This window comes from Marmota monax, unplaced genomic scaffold, assembly GCF_021218885.2.
Source record: "Marmota monax isolate L192 unplaced genomic scaffold, Marmota_monax_Labrador192_F-V1.1 WCK01_AAM20220418_F8-fsc00005, whole genome shotgun sequence".
In the NCBI taxonomy this organism is placed as follows: Eukaryota; Metazoa; Chordata; class Mammalia; order Rodentia; family Sciuridae; genus Marmota; species Marmota monax.
In genome coordinates this window covers 27,679,141-27,702,777 of record NW_026692254.1, presented here as the reverse complement: position 1 = coordinate 27,702,777, position 23,637 = coordinate 27,679,141, and the positions used below count along the sequence as shown (strand labels likewise).

Genomic DNA, 23,637 nt, shown 5'->3' with positions numbered 1-23,637 from the left:
GGGAGATGGAAGTTTCTGTGACCCCCTCCACACCCAGAAGAATGGCTTGGGAGCAGGAAACAGAGATGGGTGAAGAAGGGACCCTGAACAGAGTAGAATATTGTCTGGTGTCCAGTTTGGAGGCTTGACTTCTAGGAGACAAGGGGAGGACCTCGGAGGCTGCTACTTTCTTCTCCGGACCCGCCCCTCGGGCAGCGGCCCGCCCCCTTCCCGCGGCTCGGTCCCGCCCCGCCTGTCTGCAGCCGACTCGGCGGCGCCTCGGGCTCCCGCCTCCGCCCCCAGAGCCCGGGCGGGCGGAGTTGCGGGTGAGAGGAGGGATGTTTTGGGGGGCGGGGGTCCCGATGACGGCATCTGAACGCGCCGCGCCGGGGCGTGGACCCTGACTGCGCTGCCCCGACTGCCCTGGCACCCAAGCAGGTGGGTGTGGGCCCCCGCGGGGCTGGAAGGCGAGGACAGGGTGACGGGGGAGGCGCGCTCGCTCCCCCCTGCGCAGGCCTGGGTGGGTGGCACTGGGACCCGCGCGGCTGGACAGTCCCCAGCCGGCTCCTGGAAGCCCTTCCCTGGGTGGGCCGGCATCCTCCTTCCCTAAGTATAGGGGCCGGGACTGGCATCTCGGGCCTGGCCAGGGGGAGCGATCGCTGAGGCTGCGAGGGCCCGGGCCCCATTTTAATAACTTCTTCAAACTTTGCGGGAGCGGCAGCCCGGTGCTTGCAGACTCCGGAGCGGGTGGAGTTGTCGGGGCTTCTTAGGGAGCATTGTACAACTAGCAGGGATCCTGAGAAGCCCGGACCACCCCGGGCTCGAAAAACCCACGGAATAGGGGGAGGGCGCGGGGGACCCCAGAGTATTGCGATGCTGATTTACCACCGGGGTGCTGAGGGCTGGTCACCCAATGATTGAATGAAGGAATGGTTGGGTTACACGTGCAGCCAGAGTCTAAATAGTAATTAACCAAGTGTTCTGCTCAGGGCTGGGGGATTCAAAAAATGCAATAAGAGAAGGGAGAATGGGGATAGTTCCTTGGATGGGGATTAATCACTGTTTATTGGGCAGAACTGGACCTTGTGTTGGTTGCTGGTGATACAGCTCAAAGGGGACAAATAGGTGTCCTGCCTTCCAGCTCCTAGTCTGGACAGTGGAGGAGATACACCGGTAATTTGGCAATTGCAACGTGTGGTCAGTGGCCGGTGGGGGCAGCACAAGGGACGATGTGTGTATTTATGAGGGCACAGAACAGATGAGTTTCCCTGACCTCTGAAGAAGGAGGGCTTAGCCAAAACCTGGAGAAATGAGATTTGATAATACTGAGTGGTTTTGAGGTTGGGGTCAGGGAGCTGAGTAGTTAAAGTAGGCAGTACCTGTTTTAAGGCTTACCTTTGATTTATTGTTTTCCTGTTAAGGTTGAATCCCAAGAGCAGTGGGAAGCCTTTTCTGGGGGGTCACATTTAAGCAGGTGAGTGACACGATTGACTGCCTTTGCATTTTGAGAAGGTGCCCCCTCCTGCTGCCATGTTGGAGGGAACAGGGAAACAGAAGGAAGAGGGAAGGCTGGTCAAAGTCTGCCCATGAAGACATTAGTGGCAAGACCTGGGCTTTGGCAAAAGGGTGGGAAGCAGCAGATGAACTCAAGAGCTATGTAAAAGATGAAATTGGCAGGATTTGGTGGTAGGAGCTTGGTCTTGAAAGATCTGTTGGCTTTTTAGAAGAAGGTGGGGGTTGATGATGTGACAAAGACAGAGACCATGGGAACCCAGGGGGTGTTAGGAGGAGGACTTCCTTGGTGCAGTATGGTGCTCTGAATATGCTAGCAAGTGTGTATTCACACATGTACGTTGTTCTGTAATAAAAGCACAGAAGGATGCAGCTGGAACACAGAAGCCCCTGGGTATCAAGTGGAGTATCCAGGCCTTGTTTTGCCAGTAATGGGAGCCATGAGATGTTACTGTGTGACTATATAATGGTTCTTGCAGTATTTGGGCATCAGGTTGGGCACAGAGGATGTTCTGAATTTTGACTACCACCCCACCTACACACCATCCCTCCGAGGTCAGGAACTGCCAATCTGGCCCCAGATCACCTGCAGTGTGAGTCTGGCTCCTGGAGCACAGACACGAATGGCAAGGGCTTTTTATTCTCTCCACAGGTCTTGGAGCAGCTCTCTATCAACATGGGACTGGAGGCCCCAAGGCTTCCAGGGGCTGAGGAGGCCCCTGTGAGGGTGGCCCTGAGAGTTCGTCCACTGCTACCCAAGGAACTGTTACATGGGCATCAGAGCTGCCTGCAGGTGGAGCCAGGGCATGGTCGAGTCACCCTGGGGCGTGATCGCCACTTTGGCTTCCACGTGGTGCTAGCAGAAGATGCTGGGCAAGAGGCGGTGTATCAAGCCTGTGTGCAGCCCCTCCTTGAGGCTTTCTTTGAGGGCTTCAATGCCACCGTCTTTGCCTATGGTCAGACAGGCTCTGGGAAGACCTATACTATGGGAGAGGCCAGTGTGGGTGAGTGACTATACTGATGACCCTATGCCCAATTTGAAGGGCATCCATGGCTGCCCCTGCTTTCCCTGTTGGAGGTGGAGATACTGGGGGAAGGGAATACAGATTTCCTTGACAGAGATCTGAAGCCCAAGGTGGGACTAGCCACATCAGTGGGCTGGATAGGAAGGAAGGGTTTTTGGAGGCAAGTAGATTTCATAGGATAAAGTGAAATGTGGCCGTGCAGCCTGGCTCTGGGGACCTTAGCAGAGGCAGGGCATGGGAAGTTAGCATGTCTCTGGAGGTTGTCAGGATGGCTGCTGAGGGTCAGGAATCTGCAATCAGTCCTGCAAGAGAAATGCTTTGGTTGCTGCAGAGAGATTGCAGGCTGGTTCAGTGAGGCTTGGAGCAGTTTTGAGAAAGTCCCTATGAGCCAGTTGAAGGAACTATTCTCTTTTGAGTAACATAGACCATTTTCTCTTAGGTTACTGTCTTAGTGCCTTTGGGCTGCTATAAAAGAATATCACAGACTGGGTGGCTTATAAACAGAATTTTATTTCTCACAGTTGTGGTGGCTGGGAAGTCTCAAAATCAAAGTTCTGACAGAACTGAGGGGAAGTTTCTTCATAAACAGCTTCCTTCTCTCAAACTTTGCATGGTAAAAGAGAGAAGGGGTCTCTCTCCAGTCTCTTTCATTAAGGGCACTGAATCCATTGACGAGGGCTGTGTTCCATGACCTAGTCACCTCACAAAGGCACCTTTCCCTAAGACTAAGACAATTAGGGTAAGGATGTCAACACAAGAATTTCTGGGGGGACAAACATTCAGAATATAGCTGTTAACAAGAGCATACTTGTTTGCTCAGGAAAATGCAGAAATACATATGCATAAATTAACTTACTTGATAATTGATTTCAAAAATCATTCACCCTGTGAGCATGCCAATACTCTGAGAAAATTATTATACTTTTACTTTTTAAAAAAATGATTATTTTATGCCCATTCTTTGGTATTTTGTTCCATTTCTTACTAATATATCATAGGACCAGAAGTGTAGCTCAGTGATAATGTATGTACTTAGTGTGCTCAAGGTCATGGTTTATTCCTAGTACTGTGTAAAACAACCAATCAAAACTAAATCTATGTCTATGTCTATATGGATACCTATATATCATGAATATTTCTCTGTATCATTAAATATTTTTATTTTTCAGTTCTGGAGACTGACTCATACTAACAAGTGCTCTAGTCAGGAGTTACATCCCCAGTCCTTTTTGTTTTTTATTTTGAGACTTGGTCTTGTTAAATTGCTGAAGCTGGCCTCAAACTTGCAATCCTCCTGCCTCAGCCTCCTGAGTCACTGAAACTACAAATGCGTGTCACTGCACCTGGCTTTTTTAAAAATGGCTGCCTGGTATTCCTTTATGAATTTAATATATTTAACCAGAAGTCCTATTGAACCCTAGGATGAACACTCCAATTACTTCCTGGGGATAAATTTAGGAGTTCCTTTAATTAACTGAGCATGGACTATGGTAATGAATTCCCTGTCCTGGAATTAATCAAGACAAGGGTATCTGATTATCAGGGACATAGTGAAGGGGAAGCTTACATAATAAAAGAGGTTGTCTAAACCATGAAAGGTTGCTTCCAACTTTTGAATTCTGTAATTCTTCCTGACCACCCTGGAACATGGCCTGCCTTAGGCTGCCCCTCCCATTCTGATCTCTACCACTGTTTTCTCCATGCTGGAGTCCTAACCTCCAGTTGCTGGCAGGGACCTAGGGACCTTGGGCCATGTCAGCTGAAGGCATGGTGGTAGGAGGTCCTGTGGTGTCTCCCCAGCCTCCCTGCATGAGGATGAACAGGGCATCATCCCAAGGGCCATGGCCGAGGCCTTCAAGCTTATTGATGAGAACGACCTGCTGGACTGTCTGGTCCACGTGTCCTACCTGGAAGTGTATAAGGAGGAGTTCCGAGACCTGCTCGAGGTGGGCACTGCCAGCCGTGACATCCAGCTTCGGGAAGATGATCGGGGGAATGTTGGTGAGGAACCTTGGGGTCCTCCACTGACTGGGAGTGGGGCTTATGGCATGGCTGTTCTGAGGGCATCGCTCACCTGCCTGGGAGGGGCACCCTCTTAAGGGACTCCCAAGCCCTAGATGGTTTTGCTTCAGTTTCCCCTGTCTCCAGAGGGGGTCAGATGTGAGAGGCATTAATATAGGCATGGGGGAAGCTGGAGTCCCCCCAAACCCAGAACAGGATGGTCAGGAGCCCTGGACATGGGGGTGGGGGCCTGGGTCAAGAAAATCAGGCTCTGCTTGCCTTCTTGGATGGTCAGTCCTAGGCTGCTTCTGCACCGGGCTTACAGTCTTCTGTGCCTACAGTGCTGTGTGGGGTGAAGGAAGTGGACGTGGAGGGCCTGGACGAGGTGCTGAGCCTCCTGGAGATGGGCAACGCAGCGCGCCATACAGGGGCCACGCACCTCAATCGCCTTTCCAGCCGCTCACACACTGTTTTCACCGTGACCCTGGAGCAGCGGGGGCGTGCCCCCAGCCGCCTACCCCGACCTGCAGCAGGCCAACTGCTTGTTTCCAAGTTCCACTTCGTGGATCTGGCGGGCTCAGAGAGGATCCTCAAGACAGGCAGCACAGGCGAGCGGCTCAAAGAGAGCATCCAGATCAACAGCAGCCTGCTGGCGCTGGGCAATGTCATCAGCGCCTTGGGGGACCCCCAGCGCCGAGGCAGCCATATCCCCTACCGCGACTCCAAGATCACCCGGTGAGCTGGCGTACCAATCTGCCCTGGGGATAGGGGTGTTGAACCCACCAATAGGAATGGGCTTCCCTGACTTCTGGGGTGCACTGGCAAGCGCAGTGGGAGGTCTCTGCCCACCGGAGCCGCGTTCAGGAGCGGCTTCTAGGTCTGGCTTTCGGTCCTGGATCAATAAGACCCTGACCCTCACCGTCGTGCCCTCAGGATCCTCAAAGACTCGCTGGGCGGGAACGCCAAAACAGTGATGATCGCCTGCGTCAGCCCCTCCTCCTCCGACTTCGACGAGACCCTTAACACCCTCAATTACGCCAGCCGCGCCCAGAACATTCGCAACCGCGCTATGGTCAACTGGCGGCCGGAGGCCGAGCGGGCGCCTGAGGAGGCGGCGGCGGGTGTGCGGGGGCCACCACGCCACCGCTCCGAGACGCGCATCATCCACCGCGGCCGGCGAGCGCCGGGCCCCGCAGCCAGCTCCGCAGCCGCAGCCGCCCGCCTAGGCGCCGAGTGCGCACGCTACCGGGCGCGCACCAACGCCGCCTACAGCCTCTTGCGCGAGCTGCAGGCTGAGCCGGGTCTGCCTGGCGCCGCCGCCCGCAAAGTGCGCGACTGGCTGTGTGCGGTGGAGGGCGAGCGCAGCGCCCTGAGTTCCTCTTCTGGGCCGGACAGCGGCATCGAAAGTGCCTCAGCAGAGGACCAGGCGGCTCAGGGACCTGGAGGGCGAAAGGCGGCAGAGAGCCAGGTGTGATTGAGAAGGGGTTCGGGGAGGAAGAGTGTCTTTAAACAGCCAGTTGTGCCACTTAACTTCGCTGAGCCTCTGGGTCTCTCCATCTGTAAAATGGGGATAAACTTGGTACCATGTCCTTGGTACTGTGTAAGAACTGAAGGTGTAATAAGTGCTTAGCTAATATTAACCAAAATATAATTAATAATTACAGGAGATGGCCCAAAATGGCTTGCCATGTGGGATCTGGGTGCCCTCTCCGCCAGTGGGCCTAGATTCCCGATTGCACTGCAGGCAGAGCTCAGAACAGAGTGGGAAGTCAGAGTAGGGAAGCAGGGCAGAGAAAGAGCCAGGGTGTGCCAGCTCCTTGCCAGATCTTGCCCCTAAAACCTTACCCCCTTGGGCTGGGATTGTGGCTTGGCGGTAGAGCGCTTGCCTAGCAAGTGCAAGGCCCTGGGTTCTATCCTCAGCACCACATAAAAATAAATAAAATAAAGATACTGTGTCCAACTGCAACTAAAAAATATTAAAAAAAAAAAAACCCTTCCCCCTTGCTCCACAGGAAGATGAGGGGGCACAGCAGCTACTGAACCTGCAGAGTCAGGTGGCACGGTTGGAGGAGGAGAACCGGGACTTTCTAGCTGCACTGGAGGATGCCATGGAACAGTACAAACTTCAGGTGGGACAATGCCCTTCTACCGTGCAGGGATGGTTTCTTGGGAGAGGGAGTAGAGGAAGTCTGACCTGAGTTTCTCAGGATGCTAAAGTAGGGAACTGGGGACCAGGAGTGGAGGGACAGTAGAGATGCGGGATCACAACATGAGCCAAAGTGTGGAGGTGAGGAACAGAAGTGTGGGTGGGTGTTGAAAATGCCCAGCAGAGCACCTTTGCTGGGTCCCTGGAGGGTGGGATCTGAGGGGGGCAGCAGTGTGCACCTTAGAGCCAAACCTAACCAGGTCAGCATTGTGCCTGGCACCCTCTGGTGGCGGAGGGTTGGAGGTGGACTGGCTGGTGTGAATTTGAAGAGGGTGGGTCTAGAGCTCCAGTCTCTGGGAATGCAGTGGGTGGGTGGTATGGGAAAGGACTGAGAGGTGGTCAGGGGGATTTGGACTTCTTCAGTTTTATTGGGGAGGGGGTCTGGTCTCAGACTTGTCCAGTTTCCTGCACTCATGCCTGTCCATGAGCATCCGTTCCCCTTGATCCTGGACACCTGTCAGCACCTGGACATGTCTTGCAGAGTGACCGGCTTCGTGAGCAGCAGGAGGAGATGGTGGAGCTGCGCCTGCGGCTAGAGCTGGTGCGGCCTGGCTGGGGGACTCCAGGGCTCCTGCAGGGCCTGCCTCCTGGGTCCTTTGTTCCTCGGCCTCACACAGCCCCTCTGGGGGGTGCCCACACACATGTGCTGGGCATGGTGCCTCCTGCATGCCTTCCTGGAGATGAAGTTGGCTCTGAGCAGTGGAGTGAGGTGAGGAGGTGGCGAGGCAGGGTGACTGCTGGGCCTGGTTGGACTGGTCAGGCAGGGGAAGGACGATGCCAGCGCACATGTCCTTCACCCATGTTTCCATGGGACCAGCTGTGAGATATAAGGTGCCTCTTTCAGCTGTCCATAGAGGAAGGGCCAAGAGTTGCATGACTGTGTAGGGCTTTTCAGAAGGGTCCAGTGCTACAGAATATTGTTTGGAGTGAGGAGGTTCTGGCTTCTGGCACCGTGTGGAAAGCGTGCACCCCTGGAGATGCAGAGGTCATCACTTTGAGGCCACCCCCTCTGTCTTTGGATGGTTCTCTTTGCAAGTTAATACGAGCCCTAATCTTTCTCCATGAGTCTTGGTCTCTTGCTTCTAGTCCTGCCACTTGGGGCCTTTGGGACAAAGTCTACTCTAGTGCTGCCTTTAAGCTCTAGGACATCTCAGCTCTAAAGGTCTAAGAGGACTTGGGTTGGGTGGAAATCTTTATATGCATCAGTCTGGGATGATATTGTTAATGTGATAGAATTTGGGTGCCAATGATCTATCTGTGAGATAGAGCAGGTTGTCACCCGAGGAGAATCAGGTGCTATGGGAGCTGGCGATGAGGAGGGAAGGAGGAGGCAGGAGAGTGCTGGTACCCCAGCTTGAGGTTGGGAAGGCTTCCAAGTGGCATTCTTTGAACTAGATCTTTAAGGTGTTGCAGGGCACACTGCAGGAACAGACTTGGGGTGGGAAATGGTTCCTGAAGGATGCCCTGCAGGTACTCCTGTCCTGAAACCCTGACACCTCCCCACTAGCAGGTGACAAATGGCAAGGAGGCTGGAGCTGAGTTGCCAGCTGAGGCAGACAGACTGGGCAGTGGCTCTTCAGCAGCATCAGAGGAGGAAGTGGAGGAAGAGGAGGAGCCGCCCACACAGACCTTGCACCTGCGCAGGTGAGTGGGACCTCTGCCCGACCTGACAAGGACTAGCTCAGGGCCAACTCAGGGCTGAGTGAGGATCCAGGGAGGCTTCTCAAGTCCCAGGCGCTCTTGCCTACATGGCCCTTGCCATCCCTTGGGGGACAGCAGGCCAAGGGCTGTGGGCTCTGGACTATAAGGTCTTACTGGGGGTGGTGTGATGTGGGGGTGGGCCCAGGCCTCTAGGTTCTTAGCCTCCAAGGGAGTATTTGGTTCCTGGGACTCCTGAGCTCCGTCCCTGGCCTCTGAATTCTTCCAGACTTACATCCTGGGGTCACATTGATTCTGGGGGATGGGCAGGGGCTTGAGGGAGAATAGGGACCCCTACTTCTGCCCTCCAGAAATGGGATCAGCAATTGGAGCCAGAGAGCGGGGGTTCGCCCAGGGAGCCCACCAGACAGGAAGGGCCCAGAGCTTCACCTTGGAGAACTGGATGCTGCCATTTCAGGGCCCAGAGGTAAGCTGGGTGGGCTGTAGAGGAGGTCCCCTACCTTTATGCCTCCTCCCCAGTTCTGGGTGGGCCATCCTGGGACAGATCACACACCATCACTGGCAGCCCCCTCCCTCACTCTCAGTCTGGGTGATGACCTTGACAGTCTGCCTGTTACAGCACTTGGTGGGAGCAAGGCCCCAATTCAGAGCCGCCAGGCCCTTGCTGCCATGGCCTCTGAATGGCGGCTGGCCCAGGCCCAGCAGAAGATCCGGGAGCTGGCCATCAATATCCGCATGAAGGAGGAGCTCATAGGCGAGCTGGTCCGCACAGGTGAGGGGGAGCATTACAGTGAGTCTCCCACCTGAAGGTGATTTCCTATCTATTACTTCTCCTGTACTGTTTTTGAGAAGGTTCAGAAATGAGATGGTTAGGAGCAGGGACCAGAAGGCCTAGATGTGAAACTCAGCTTAGCCTCTGCTAGCTGAGTGACCTTAAGCAAGTATCATAACCTCTCTGTGCCTCAGTTTTCTCATCTCTACCTACTTGGTAGGGTGGTTGTGAGAGTGAAATGAGTCAGTTCAGGTAAAGTGCTTAAAATAGCTCTCAGTAACCAGGCAGGGGTGGTATATACCTATAATTCCTATAACTCAGGAGACTGAAACAGGAGGATCGAAAGTTTAAGGCCAGCCTCAGCAACTTAGCAAGACTCACCATGCCTGGCTATTGCTGGTATATTTTGAAGCAAATCCCAGACACAATGTCCTTTCATCTCTATACCTTCTAGTATATCTCCCTAAAAATTTGGACATTATTTACCTGACATAATGCCATTCCATTAGCAAAGTTAACAAAACTCATGTCCTCTTCTTTCTTCCTTCAGTGTTTAGAATCAAAAGCAGGAGAGCCTCATGCATGCTAGGGAGGCATTCTGTCACTGAAAACTCGTGTCCTCTTAATTTCTAGAGCATAAACACATTCCCTCAATTATTCAACAATGTCTTTATAGCTGGTTTGCTTGAATTAGCCTCCAAATCGGGAACAACACATATTATATTTGCTTTTTAGATTTCTGAAGTTTCCCTTTTTCTCACTTCTTCACAGTCATCCTGTAGAATGTGCCAGACCCCAAATATCTTGGGTTAGTCTGTTTGCTTCCTTATGGTGTCATTTTAACTTATTCCTCTGTCCTCCATATTTCTTGCAAGTGGAAGCTAATTCTAGAGGCTTAATTATATGCAGGTTCAAGATATGTATTTATTTTGGCACATATAGGTAAAAATAAAATTAGGTAACTTGTATTTGTCTTGGGTCACTGCTGTGAATGAGGCTCATTTAAAAAGTGAGTTGATTTAAAGAAAAAAGTCACAGTACTGGTGGAACAAAGGCTTGGTACAACCCATGGAGATGTTCGTGGCTAACAGGGCTTGGGAAGGGGCTGGTGGCCCTCTTTGGGGAGAGTGGTCACCTGGGCTGATGTGGCCCACTCTCTTCCAGGAAAAGCGGCCCAGGCCCTGAACCGCCAGCACAGCCAGCGCATCCGGGAGCTGGAGCAGGAGGCAGAGCGAGTGCGGGCCGAGCTGAGTGAAGGCCAGAGGCAGCTGCGGGAGCTGGAGGGCAAGGAGCCCCAGGATGCTGGCGAGCGGTCCCAGCTCCAGGAGTTCCGCAAGAGGGTTGCAGCAGCCCAGAGCCAGGTGCAGGTCAGTGTTGGGGCCTTAGGGGGCAGAGGATGGGGGCATCAATGACCTCCCAGGATGGGGTCGCTCGGACCGGGATATGTGATTCCAGAGCCCAAGCCCATTGTGGAACCTGTGTATGCTCGGAACCTCATGCACCACCCCTGGGTTCTGGGGCTAACTCCCTCCAGGCTCCCCAGGGTGGGGCTAGTATTGTACAGAAGCTAAGGTTGACTTCGTATTCCACACAACAGAGGCAGAGAGTCAGGTCCTGCCTGAAGACCACGTAGGAGACCAAGAGAGGGTGAGGGTGGGCATCCAAAGAAAAACTACTGTGCAGCCCTCTGTCCATCCAGCAACACGTCGCCTCCCAGTGCTCCATTCACTCCCCTTCCATCCCATCCTCCCTTTCTGTCTACCTGTCAGTTCATGTTACTCTTCTTACCCATCATCTTTCTGGCCTTTCATCAGTTGATTGATCGACTGTCTATTTATCCACATATGTACCACCCTTCCATTCCCTTTTATCAATTCATGCATTATCTATCTGTATTTGTGTGCTAAAGTAGCACAACATAGTATTTACAGTCTGGTTGGCTTAAACAACACAAGTTCAGTTTGTGTGTATGTGTGTGTGTGTGTGTGTGTGTATGTGGTTTTGAGGATTGAACCCAGGGGTGCTGTACCTTTGAGCTACCTCCCCAGCCCTTTTTATTTTATTTTGAGACAGAGACTTGCTAATTTGTCCAGGCTGGCCTCAAACTGGTCTCCTGAGGCGCTAGGATTACAGGTGTGCACCGCCACACCTAGCTCAGAAGTTTAATTTCTCATAACTCAGAAGTTTACTTTCTTATAATTCTTACACTTCTTAAAGCTCTGGAGGCTAGAAATCTGAGATCAAGGTGTCCATGGGTCTGGCTCCTCCTGAGGCCTCTCTTCTTGGTTTGCAGATAGCTACTTTCTCACTGTGTCTTTCCCTGACTCTCCTCTGCATCCCTAGTATCTCTACCTCTTCTTAGAAAGACACCGATTATATTTGGTTAAGGCCCCACCCTTCTGACCTCATTTAAACTTAATGACCTCTTTTAAAATTCTATTTCCAAATATAGTAACATTTTGAGCTTTAGAGGCTTGGACTCCCACCTAGGAATTTTTTTAAATCTGATTTTTTATATATGACAACAGGATGTATTACAATTCATTTTACACATATAGAGCACAATTTTTCATATCTCTGGTTGTGTACAAAGTATATCCACACCATTCGTGTCTTCATACATGTACTTTGGATAATGATGTCCATCTCATTCCACCATCATTTCTAACCCCCTGCCCTCTCCCTTCCCCTCCCACCCCTTTACCCTATCTAGAGTTCATCTATTCCTCCCATGCTCCCCCTCCCTACCCCACTATGAATCAGCTTGATTCTAGTTATTTTAATGAATTCTAATAATAGCCATTATTTATCAGGTGGTTAGTATGTGCCCAATACTGTTAAAACTATTAAAACACTTCATGAACTAGATTTCTTTTTAAAGTTATGTTTGTTGAGATATAATTTATATATGGTAAAATTTGTCCTATTTAGTTTTATAGTTATATGAATTTTGATAACACAAATATAAAAAATGACAACATGTAAATATGGATATATAGTACTACAGTGAAGATATAGAATATATTACCTTGTTTTCCTTCTTTTTTTAAACAAATAGAGAAATTAGTTTTAACATATTTTCATTTACCCAATGGATTACCAACATAATTTGCAAAGAAAATAAATGTTAGTAAAGATATTTCAGGTTCATTTTATTTGTTCTAGTAATTCTTTGGAATCTAATGTCTATTTAACACATAGCACACCTCAATTCAGACTAGACACATTTCAAATGCTCAGTGGCCTCATGTAACCAGTGGCTGCCATATTGGCTCCTTTCTCCATCTTTCGTCTTTTGGTGAGACATATGCTATAGGCTACATGATAAATCCCTTGTTATGTGGTTTCTTGTTGAGTTCCATTAGAAAGGGACACCAAAGAGATGAACTTAGAATATACAAGAATAGAGCAAGGTGTTTTATTCCTCCCTATAAGACTCTAGACTGTGAGTTGGTTTCCACATGCTTTTGGTGGGAATAACTTCAGTTAGGTCACATTCTCGTACGAGTTTTTCATAATGGTTCTCTCTTCCTTCATCTCCTACCTCTCCAAGTTTATGGAAGGAAATGTGCTTTACAAAATTTGTTAGTTTCCCTCAAGCTTGCCCTTACCTTTATAAATACCTTATTAAACAATTTTTACTCTGATTGATCTTTTTCATCCTTGAATCTTGAATAATGGATTTTTAATTATAAGAGATTTTTAATTATAAACTTCATCTCATATTACAGGCAATGTATATACATACCAGATTAATTATATATTAAAATATAACGTATAAGATGCTAAAACTTTTAAAAAATTTATTTTATTTTATTTATTTATTTTTATGTAGTACTGAGGATCGAACCCAGTGCCTCACACATGCAAGGCGAGTGCTCTACCACTGAGCCACAACCCCAGCCCCGATGCTAAAACTTTTAAAGAAAATATTTGTGTAACTTTGTGAAGAGAGATGGAAAACAAAAAAATACAAAATAAACAAAAACCTGAAAAATTAAATGAATATTGTAGTTAAAAATTTTATGTGTAAAAATTTATCCAAAAGGGTTGAAAGAGACTTGAATTGTATTCAGGTCATTTTTGTTTATTTTTGATATTTAGTTTGACTTGATTTCTCCTTTGGTTGGCTTTTCCTTTATTGTAATTCTTCCCTTTGCAGATTTTCATTGATGTTTTTCATTTCCTCTTTATGGAATATTTTGCCAAGAATGTTCTGTATTGAAGGCTTTCTTGCTGTAAATTCTTTTAGCTTTTGTTTATCATAGAAGGTTTTTATTTCATTGTCAAACTTGAAGCTTAATTTTGCTGGATGTGATTCTTGGTTGGCATCCATTATCTTTTAGAGCTTGGTATATGTTGTTCCTGGATTTCCTGGCTTTGAGAGTCTGGATTGAAAAATCTGCTGAGATCTGAATTGGTCTTCCCTTATAGGTAATCTGATTTTTCTCTCTTGCAGCCTTTAAAATTCTAACCTTATTCTGTATGCAGGGCATTTTCATTATAATGTGTCTTGATGTAGATCTGTTGTAATTTTGTACATTTGGTGTCCTATAGGCCTCTTGTATTTGATTTTCTAGTTCATTCTTGTTGCTTGGGAGATTTTCTGCTATTATTTCATTGAAGAGATTGTGCATTCCTTTGGTTTGAATTTCTGAACCTTCCTCTATCCCAATAAATTTTAAATTTGGTCTTTTGATGGTATCCCATAATTCTTGGATATTCTGTTGATGGTTTCTTATTATCTTCACTGTGAAGTCAACTTTATTTTCAAGATTGTATATTTTGTCTTCATTGTCTGAGGTTCTGACTTCCAAGTGATCTAGTCTGTAGGTGATGCTATCTATCGATTTTTTTTTAAAGAGAGAGAGAGAGAGAGAGAGAGAGAGAGAGAACATCTTTATTTTATTTTTATGTGGTGCTGAGGATCGAACCCAGCGCCCCGCGCATGCCAGGCGAGTGTGCTACTGCTTGAACCACATCCCCAGCCCCAATCTATTGAGTTTTTTAAATTGGCTTATTGTTTTTTTCATTTCAAGGATTTCTGTTTGATTTTTTTCCTCAGTATCTCTATCTCTTTGTTGAAATAATCTCTTGCAACCTGTATTTGCTCTCTTATCTCTTTGTTGGAGTGATTGATTTTTGCCTGTATCTGCTCACTTAGTCATTCTTTAATTCCCAAATCATTTTAGTTATGTGTACTCTGAACTCCTTCTCTGACATTTCACCTACTGCACTATCTATGATTTTATTGTTGTAGTATTTTGGTTTGTTTGGGGCACTTTCCTCCCTTGTTTTTTCATGATATCTAAGTCTTCCTCTCTTGCAGTGTAGATCTGAGGTATGACAGCTTCTGCCCTATTGTCTTATAGTGTCACTATAGATTACCAATACCTCACTTTTAAGGGAGAGAATCAGTATTCCAGCAATGTGCAGCCATATATTGGTTAGCTTCTATTTTTACATTTACAGTTTTGTCACTAAAATCAGAAATGATGAGTTTGGTTATCTTCTACCTTATAGTCAATAGGTTTGCATAATGGTTTACAGTTTCTAATGGTAGGAGGGGTCCTAGGGGGTTGGCTGAGATGTGTATGAGGTAGGATGTTAGAATATGGAGGTATTAGATTATATGACTAGTGAGAGGTAATCATAAGAAGTTGGCTGTTAGTAGGAGAAACAAGAGATAGGCAACCCCATGCAAGACTCCCTGTTACCTCAGCAACAGGATAACTGTTAGCACCCCTAGAAGAGAAACCTCTGGTGCAGCCAGGCCCACAAGGACCTTGGTGACGTCTTACCAGGTCCTTATTATTGTCCCTTGATAGAAGCAGCATCCCAGTTTTGTGGCGGTGGCAGCCTCAAGCCTATATGTACCCTGCTGTTGGGCTGTGGAGCCATGCTTTGGTGAATAAGGAACCCCAATGTGTGTGTGGGGGGCTCACTGCATATCTCTGGGGTGGGCCTCTCCTCTGGAACTCCCCATATAGGAATTTTAGGGGACACAATTTTACCCCATAATACTATCCATCCTAATTTTTACCTTCACACGACCTGCTCACCCATCCATCCACCCTTCCATCCATCCATCTCTCATTCATTTCTTCCTTTCTCAGTTTAGGGGTCCAAGAGGTAATAAAATAGAGTGGTGGAGAATATGGGCTCTGGAACTGACTGCCTGGGGTTGAACCCCAGTTCTGCTACTTACTAGCTGTGTATTCTTGGTCAAGTTCCCGAACTTCTCTGTGTCCCAGTTTCCTAATCTGTAAACTACGGTTAATAACTGTCATAAATTTCCATAGGTTTGTTAGGATCATTTAATACATAGAGTACTGCCCACCCTTGGTGAGTGCCAGGTACTACACTGGGCATGCACTAGCCCCCGTGCCTGGCCCAGTGAAGTCTGTATGGGTCCCAGGCATTGAAGGAGAAGAAGCAGGCCACAGAGCGGCTGGTGTCGCTGTCAGCCCAGAGTGAGAAGCGGCTGCAGGAGCTGGAGAGAAATGTGCAACTCATGCGGCGGCAGCAGGGCCAGCTCCAGAGGCGACTTCGTGAGGAGACAGAGCAGAAGCGGCGCCTGGAGACAGAGATGCACAAGCGGCAGCACCGTGTCAAGGTCAGCCTAGGGCACCCAGACAGGCACTCACCTGCTCCCACCATCCCACCCAGGTGATCCTAGGAAGTAGCTCAGATATTTTTTTCTCTGAAAATGAGGAGCACGTAGGAAAGTGAGAGTTCAGGGAGGTGAAGCATGGAGGTGCTGGCAGCTCCTGGGGACAGGTGTTCGTATCTGTTTGCTGGGGAACACTTGCAGGATGGTCTCAGGAGTGGGGCAGGCTCTCTTGGTGGTTTGGGGCATCACTCTGGGCAGCTCTGGAAGGATGCCCCCTCCCCACCGGGCTTCCTCCCCAGGAGCTGGAGCTGAAGCATGAGCAGCAGCAAAAGATCCTGAAGATCAAGACAGAAGAGATCGCAGCCTTCCAGAGGAAGCGGCGCAGCGGCAGTAATGGCTCCGTGGTCAGCCTGGAGCAGCAGCAGGTGGGCTAAACTGAGCCTGCTGTGTCACCATGAGCTCTGCAGCCTGGCTGGGCAGCCCTGGCTTATTGCCCAGGGGTTGGCTGCTGGGTCTGCCATCTCCTCATTGGAACTCAAGGGGCCGCCCTCCAACCAGAGTTGGGAACTAAGGTCCCTCTTTGCCTCCCCACTCTCCCTCAGAAGATAGAGGAGCAGAAGAAGTGGCTGGACCAGGAGATGGAGAAGGTGCTCCAGCAGCGACGGGCACTGGAGGAGCTGGGGGAGGAGCTCCATAAGCGGGAGGTCATCCTGGCTAAGAAGGAGGCCCTGATGCAGGAGAAGACGGGGCTGGAGAGCAAGCGCCTGCGGTCCAGCCAGGTGAGGTCCTAATAGGTGAGGTTTAGCCAAGTGAAGACCCTCCAGGTGATAACCCTGCCAGGTGAGTTTCTGCCAGGTGATGTGCCCATTAGTGAGGTCTGGACAGGTGAACGTCTTCTAGTTGATGTCCCTGCCAGCTCAGATCTAGGTAGGTGGGGTTTTAGGTGATGTCTTCGCCAGATAAGATCTAGGCAGGTGAAGCTCTGTCCTATGGATCCTCAAGAATTCCAGGGCTTTAGGATATTAATGCACATGTACTGATATGTGGGACAAGAGTATCCATCCTACAATCTATTCACCTCATTAACCATTTATTTGGAGCCTGTACAAGCAGAATAGGAGGAGCAGGTGTAGGTAGTGGTACAACCAACTAGAAAGAGACTCCCTAAACTTTGGAGGCAAGCAGGCCTGGGCAGATGGACCTGAGTCCACTGGTATCATTTTTCTATCTTGAACTCAGATTCTGAGCTGGTTTCTTTTTGTCAAATGGGATCAGAATGTAGACATAAGGATTAGAGGGAATATGTCAGATCCAAAGCCTGTTCCAGCACTGGTACTTAGGCCAGATTACAGAACGTTGACACCTGCAGAGAGAGCAGGAGCATCGCCCCAATCACCGTGGAGAGTTCTAAGATCTAACAGGTGTGAGGTGCTGCTGGATGATCTGTAACTTCTGTTGGCCATTAGTGCCCTTGCTTTCTTCCATATCAGCCTCCTGGAAAGGCTTTTGGGATTTGGCCATTAATTTCTCGTAGTGCTTTCATACACAGTCCAGCCAAATCGTCTCAGTGACAGGCCACTGCCCCCCAGCTCTGCCTTTGCCCATGTTATCCCCTCTTGCTACCAGGGCCTCTTCCCTCTGCTTGTCTGTGTTCTCCTCCAGGCCATTTCTGAGGGCCCCAGCACAGATGCTGTGGTCCCGAGGGCCCCCAGTTCCCAACCTTCTGTGAACTAAAAGTCAGGCCTCCTGCTCAGCAAACATCTGGATTTTGGGTTTTTTTGAGGGAAGGACCTGCATCCCTCTTAGCATTCAGTGAGTAGGCTGGGCCTGTTCTATCCCCACTGTGAGGATGGTGCTTGTTCCTTCCCTAATCCATGGTGGTGCTGCCCCCAGGCCCTGAATGAAGACATTGTGCGAGTGTCAAGCCGGCTGGAACATCTGGAGAAGGAGTTGTCCGAGAAAAGCGGGCAGCTGCGACAGGGTAGCGCCCAGAACCAGCAACAGATCCGAGGGGAGATTGACACCCTGCGCCAGGAGAAGGACTCTCTGCTGAAGCAGCGCCTGGAGATTGACAGCAAGCTGAGGCAGGGCAGCCTGCTGTCACCTGAGGTACATCCTGAGGGTGGCCACCCAGCTCAGCTGCTCCACCTCAGCCCTCTGCTCCCAGCATCCATCTTCCTCAGCCCCCTCTCCTGTCTCTCTGTGGGTGCTGGCCCTGCTGTTGGGGACGCAGGCTCTCTGTGTGTATTAAGCCCTGCACAGCGTGGGAGGGGCTGAGACGGCTGCTCCCTGCTTCAGCGCCGTTGACTGAGACACAGGTTCAGCTCCCAGTCTGTGCTGCAGTTGACCCGATACTCGCATGTCTTAACTCTGCATGTGAAATTGTGTCAGGAGCATGCTTAACATGCCTCGTGGCCCACGTGGGCTTGCTTCTCCAAGCAGAGAGAAAGCCTATGCTGCACGGACTCACCCAGGAGCCCCGCCTCCCGTTCAGTGTTGGGTGCTGGGAGCTCCTGAGTGTGGTATGAGCTTGAGAAAGCCTCCTCCTAGCAGTCACTGCCCTCACTCTGGGCTGGGCTTTGACCCAGGGGTCCCTGTTGGTATCACAGTGAACAGGATTACATTTCTCTTGATGGGCTCAGGACAGTCTCATGTTGAGGGGACACTGAAGACTCCACTGTGGCTATGTCTTGACCACTGCATGCCCGCTCAGGACTTTGACATTCAGGAAGCCCAGTACTTGCCCTCCATGTGTGCCCCTCTCCCTCCAGGAGGAGCGGACGCTCTTCCAGTTGGATGAAGCCATCGAGGCCCTGGATGCTGCCATCGAATACAAGAATGAGGCCATCACATGTCGCCAGCGGGTGCTGCGGGCCTCAGCTTCCTTGCTGTCCCAGTGTGAGATGAATCTCATGGCCAAGCTCAGCTACCTGTCATCCTCAGAGACCAGAGCTCTGCTCTGCAAGTATTTTGACAAGGTGGGTCACCAGCCACAAGCCCTTTGCCTCCATCTTCTGCAACTTGGGTGGAAGAGATGTCTGCTTGGCAGTTCCAGTGAATACTCCCTTTATACAAAATTACATATAAGAGGTTGTGAGGGGAATGGGAAAATAAACAAGGAGAGATATGAATTACAGTGGATGGGGTAGAGAGAGAAGATGGGAGGGGAGGGAGGGGGGATGGTAGAGGATAGGAAAGGTAGCAGAATACAACAGTTACTAATAGGGCATTATGTAAAAATGTGGATGTGTAACCGATGTGATTCTGCAATCTGTATTTGGGGTAAAATTGGGAGTTCATAACCAACTGGAATCTAATGTATGAAATATGATATGTCAAGAGCTTTATAATGTTTTGAACAACCAATAAAAAAAATTAAAAAAAAAAAAAAAAAAATACTCCCTTTCCTTCTGAATGGGACACGGGATCAAGGCCACCTCCAGGCCAGTCCTCCAGTCCTCACCCTTTGGAAGCCTGCCTTGCTTAGTGCAGCTAAGACCCAGGCCCCTTCCCCATTTCTCATCTGATTGCCAATTTCAGGGTGGCCCTTGCCCAGATCATGGGTCTTAAGAGAAGATGGTTTGTCCCATAGGGACATATTTGGAGATACTTTTGATTGTCATGGTGGTGGGGGTGGAGGCCAGGGACGCTGCTAAACATCCTGTAGCACATGAGACAGGCCCTACCATCAAGAATCATCCAACCCAAACACTGATAATGCAGAGAAGTCCTGGCCTAGGTGCTTTTCCACAGCTGAGACTGTGCTCCAAAAGCATAGAAACACGTGATGGGAAAGGATTTGAGACAGGATGACAAGGCCCATCTTGAGAATCAGCTCTGGTCATGTGGAACCACAGTCTGGAACTCAGTTGAGAAGGTGTCTGAAGCCACTTGGTTGGGCAGGTGTTTTAGTCAGCATTTTTTTCCTTGTTATCAAAAGACCCAATAAGAACAATGTAGAGGAGGAAAAGTTGATTTTGGCTCACAGTTTCAGAGATTCAGTCCATAGTTGGCTGACTCCTTAGCTCTGGGCCCAAGATGGAGCAGAACATCATGGTGTATGGGTGTGGCTGAGGAAAGCAACCAAGAAGCAAGGACAAAATATAAACCCCAAAGGCATGCCCCCAGTGAACTACTTCCTCCAATCACACCCTACCTGCCTATAGTTACCACCAGTTTACCCTATTAGTGGCTCTCATAATCTAATCGTTTTACCCCTGAAAATTCTTGCATTGTCTCATACATGATCTTTTGGGAGACACCTCGTATCTAAACTATAGCAGCAAAGACCCTGGTGATTTCTCAGTGCCTCCTGCCATGGGGCCAGGTTTGCCGGCACTTGGTACCCCTGGCTGAGGGTAACTTGCTACTCCTGGTGGGGGATGGAGCCGGAAGGAGGACTGAGCCTGGCTGATCCCGGGCAGGTGGTGACACTGCGAGAGGAGCAACACCAGCAGCAGATCGCCTTCTCAGAGCTGGAGATGCAGCTGGAGGAGCAGCAGAGGCTGGTGTACTGGCTGGAGGTGGCCCTGGAGCGGCAGCGCCTGGAGATGGACCGCCAGCTGACCCTGCAGCAGAAGGAGCATGAGCAAAACGTGCAGCTGCTCCTGCAGCAAGGGCGGGGTGAGCAGCCACAGGCCCCAAGGCTCGGGACTCTGCTGCCTGCCTGCAGCCCCTCACCCCTGTCTCTTCTGCCTTTCCTCACTAGACCACCTCGGCGAAGGGTTAGCAGATAGCAAGAGGCAATACGAGGCCCGCATTCAAGCCCTGGAGAAGGAACTCAGCCGCCACATGTGGATAAACCAGGAGCTGAAACAGAAGCTCAGTGGGGGGAATGCTGCCGTCCAGAGCAGGGGTGACTGTCCCCCCCATGTTGGGTCTACCCTGCTGTGACATTCCTTTGTCTGGGGAGCACTAACAAACCATCCTTACTTGTGATTTTATTGGCTCGTTTCTCAAATTTCTTATTGTGCTGTGGTGTTGGGAGGCTAGACTCCAGCACAGTGTTGCCATCCATTTCTGACAAGGACATGCTGTTTTCTGTGACAGGTGGGGAGAGGAAGAGCCTCTGCCTGGACAACAGATCAGGGCCTGGAGGCGAAGACGGGCTCCACGCAGCAGTACCTGAGCTTCTCTGGCAGTCCTCCCTCCCCGAAGGGGTCCCCCGCCCCCGGGAGGAGCCTCGGGACTTGGTCCACGCCCCATTACCCCTGACATGGAAACGCTCCAGCCTGTGCAGCGAGGAGCAGGGCTCCCCCGAAGAGCCAAGGCCGCGGGAGGCACCCGAGCCCCTGGTTGGGCGGGTACTCTCTGTGGGTGAAGTGGGGCTGCCCTGGAACTTTGGACCTTTGTCCAAATCCCGGCGGGAGCCCAGAAGAGCCAGCCCAGGGATGATCGATGTTCGGAAAAACCCCCTGTAGGACCTTGGGTCCTTGCCTCAGAGAGAGATTCCCATCCCACTAAAGATGCAATTGCCTGCAGTTTGCTTCTGTGGAGGACAGACCTTACCTCACTACCTGAATCCAGGTCCTCATGTTTAATTGGAGTCAACAGATTTGGGCCACAGCCCAAAAGAACTGGTCTTTTAACCTTTTTTCTGGGGTACTAGAGATCAAACCAAGGGCCTCCTGCATGCTAAGCATGCGCTCTTCCACTCATTTTTTAAAATTTTGTAAATTCTGCAGGGTGCGGTGGTACACACCTATAATTCTAGCAATTCAAAAGGCTGATGCAAGAGAATTACAAGTTCAAAGCCAGCCTCAGCAACTTAGGGAGGCCCTAAGCAACTTAGTAAGGCCCTATTGCTAAATAAAAATAAAATGAGCCAGGGATGTGGCTCAGTGGTTAAGCACCCTTGGGTTCAATTCCTGGTACAAAAAAAAAAAAAAAAAAAAAAACAGAAAAAAGAAAGAAAGTAAATTTCTATCCTCCCACTTCCTTTAAGCTGCAGTACCTGATTGTCACCTGTTAACTTACTCAAGTTTCATGACAATTCTGGCTTCAGGCATAACCCTATGCCCATAGTTCTTGGGTTCAACCAGGGTTGTCAAAAATTTTCAGTGGCAACAGGGTTGTAGTTTAAGTGGTCTTATGTAGATGGCAGAACTGGGAAACGTAGCATGTTTTTAGAATTTTAAAAACATTTCATAATAAACAGAAATAATCTCTTGTTATGATTTGGATCTTAAATGTCTCCCAAATGCTTTGTGTTAAAGGCTGGTCCCTAGCTGATGGCGCAGTTGGGAGGTGGTGGAACCATTACGTGGGGCCTAGTGGAAGGCAGTTAGGTCACTGGGGGACATACCCTTGAAGGGGATAATGGGGCCCTTTCCTCTCTTTCTGCTTTCTGGCTGCCGTGAGAGCAGCTTTGCTCCACCCCTTGCTCTGCACCTGGTGTTCTGCTCACCAGAGGCCCCAGAACAATGGAACCAATGGACCATAGGCTGAAACCTTGGAAACTATAAGCCAAAATTAACCTTTTCCTCCTTTTAAGTTATTTATCTCAAGTATTTGTCCCAGTGACAGAAAGCTAACACAGAAAATTGGTACCTAGAAGTAGGGCTATTGTTACTGAGTCTGCATATTTTTTCCCTGCTCAACACCATTCACAAATAACCAAACATTTCTAAGAGCAGAAAGAAAATTTTATTCAATGGCCAATGAATGGAGAAGGGGAACTTGTGCTATAAAGTCACCTTCTTTCCAAGGAGGTCTGGGCTCTGGGTTTTTACCAAAACTTGGCTATGAGGAGGTGTGGCATGTGTCCTGTCATGAGAGCTTGACACGGAAAGGGGAAGTTTCCAGGGACCAAGTGTATTAGGGTTTTCTATAGGAACAGAATCAGCAGGAAGTATCATTATAAAAGGGGGACTTATTAGGTTGGCTTATGCAGGCAGAAGCTGGATAGTTCACATGGTCGTCTGCAGGCTGGAGAGCTGGAAAAACCAGTAGCTGTGCAGTCCAAGAGGCTGAAGCCCCAGAACAAGAGGGATCCACGGTGCTGCCCTAGGCTGAGATGAAGCCTTCTGGAGAGTCACCTTCAGAGTCCGATTTGGAAGAGTGAAGAAGCAAGAGTCTGATATCCTCAGACAATCACCGCAGCCATCAAAAACTCTTTCAAGAAGAATCGAGCTAGCATCTGCTGCTGCTGCCTTTTTCTTGCAACTTTATTCCATCCAAGTTATCATTCTATTGGTCAGTGCTGCCCACACTTAGGGAGGGTCTCCATTTCAGTTGGCTATCTCACATGCCAATCATTCCTAGACACATCCTCATTGACACAACCATAACCCTGTTAATCCTTGGCATTTCTTAATTCAATCAAATTGACAATTCAAATTAATCATTACATCAGGGTACCACCTCTTTTTTCCCCCACACCTTAGTTTAGTCATAGTGGATCTAGCAAGGCTCTGGTGAATGTTCTTCATTATAATGAGTTTATGGTTATCTGGACCGGATCAAGCTGGTCTGGAGCCTCTCCCATTGGAAGTATGTAATAACTTGGTGGTCAGCAGCTGGGAACATGTGGTTGTCAGCATCCAGGCTTTAACTTTTTTTTTTTGGTGGGGGGGGTACTGGTGATTGAACTCAGGGGCACTCAACCACTGAATCTCATCCCCAGCCCTATTTTGTATTTTATTTAGAGACAGGGTCTCACTGAGTTGTAGGGCCTTGCTAAATTGCTGAGGCTGGTTTTTGAGTTAGTGATCCTCCTGCTTCAGCCTACCAACCTGCTGGATTACAGGCATGCACCACCATGCCCAGTTGCTATTTGTATTCTTGATGACTACCATTCTGATGTGTGAGATGGAATCTCAGTGTAGTTTTGATTTGTATTGCCCTAATTGCTAATGATGTTGAGCATTTT

At 49.4% G+C, this 23,637-nt stretch overlaps 1 protein-coding gene across 3 annotated transcripts; it reads left to right on the top strand.

Annotated features, from left to right (window-relative positions):
* The first annotated feature begins 258 nt into the window (after positions 1-258).
* On the top strand, positions 259-21,949 carry Kif7 (kinesin family member 7). 3 transcript variants are annotated; one of them, XM_046437247.2, is made up of 20 exons: positions 259-417; positions 1,401-1,453; positions 2,144-2,495; positions 4,317-4,517; positions 4,859-5,252; positions 5,451-5,985; positions 6,530-6,646; positions 7,205-7,432; positions 8,234-8,367; positions 8,733-8,848; positions 9,002-9,154; positions 10,319-10,521; positions 15,573-15,770; positions 16,067-16,192; positions 16,370-16,546; positions 17,661-17,876; positions 18,539-18,745; positions 20,192-20,390; positions 20,476-20,622; positions 20,817-21,949. In XM_046437247.2, exons 3-20 carry the CDS (start codon positions 2,168-2,170, stop codon positions 21,185-21,187), a joined length of 4,050 nt encoding a protein of 1,349 aa, XP_046293203.1. In that variant the 5' UTR covers positions 259-417; positions 1,401-1,453; positions 2,144-2,167; the 3' UTR covers positions 21,188-21,949. The 3 variants fall into 3 exon arrangements, with proteins under 3 accessions (XP_046293203.1, XP_046293188.1, XP_046293220.1); XM_046437232.2 differs by having other exon boundaries at positions 8,231-8,367; XM_046437264.2 differs by lacking the exons at positions 259-417; positions 1,401-1,453; positions 2,144-2,495 and having other exon boundaries at positions 4,335-4,462; positions 8,231-8,367.
* Positions 21,950-23,637: the final 1,688 nt, after the last annotated feature.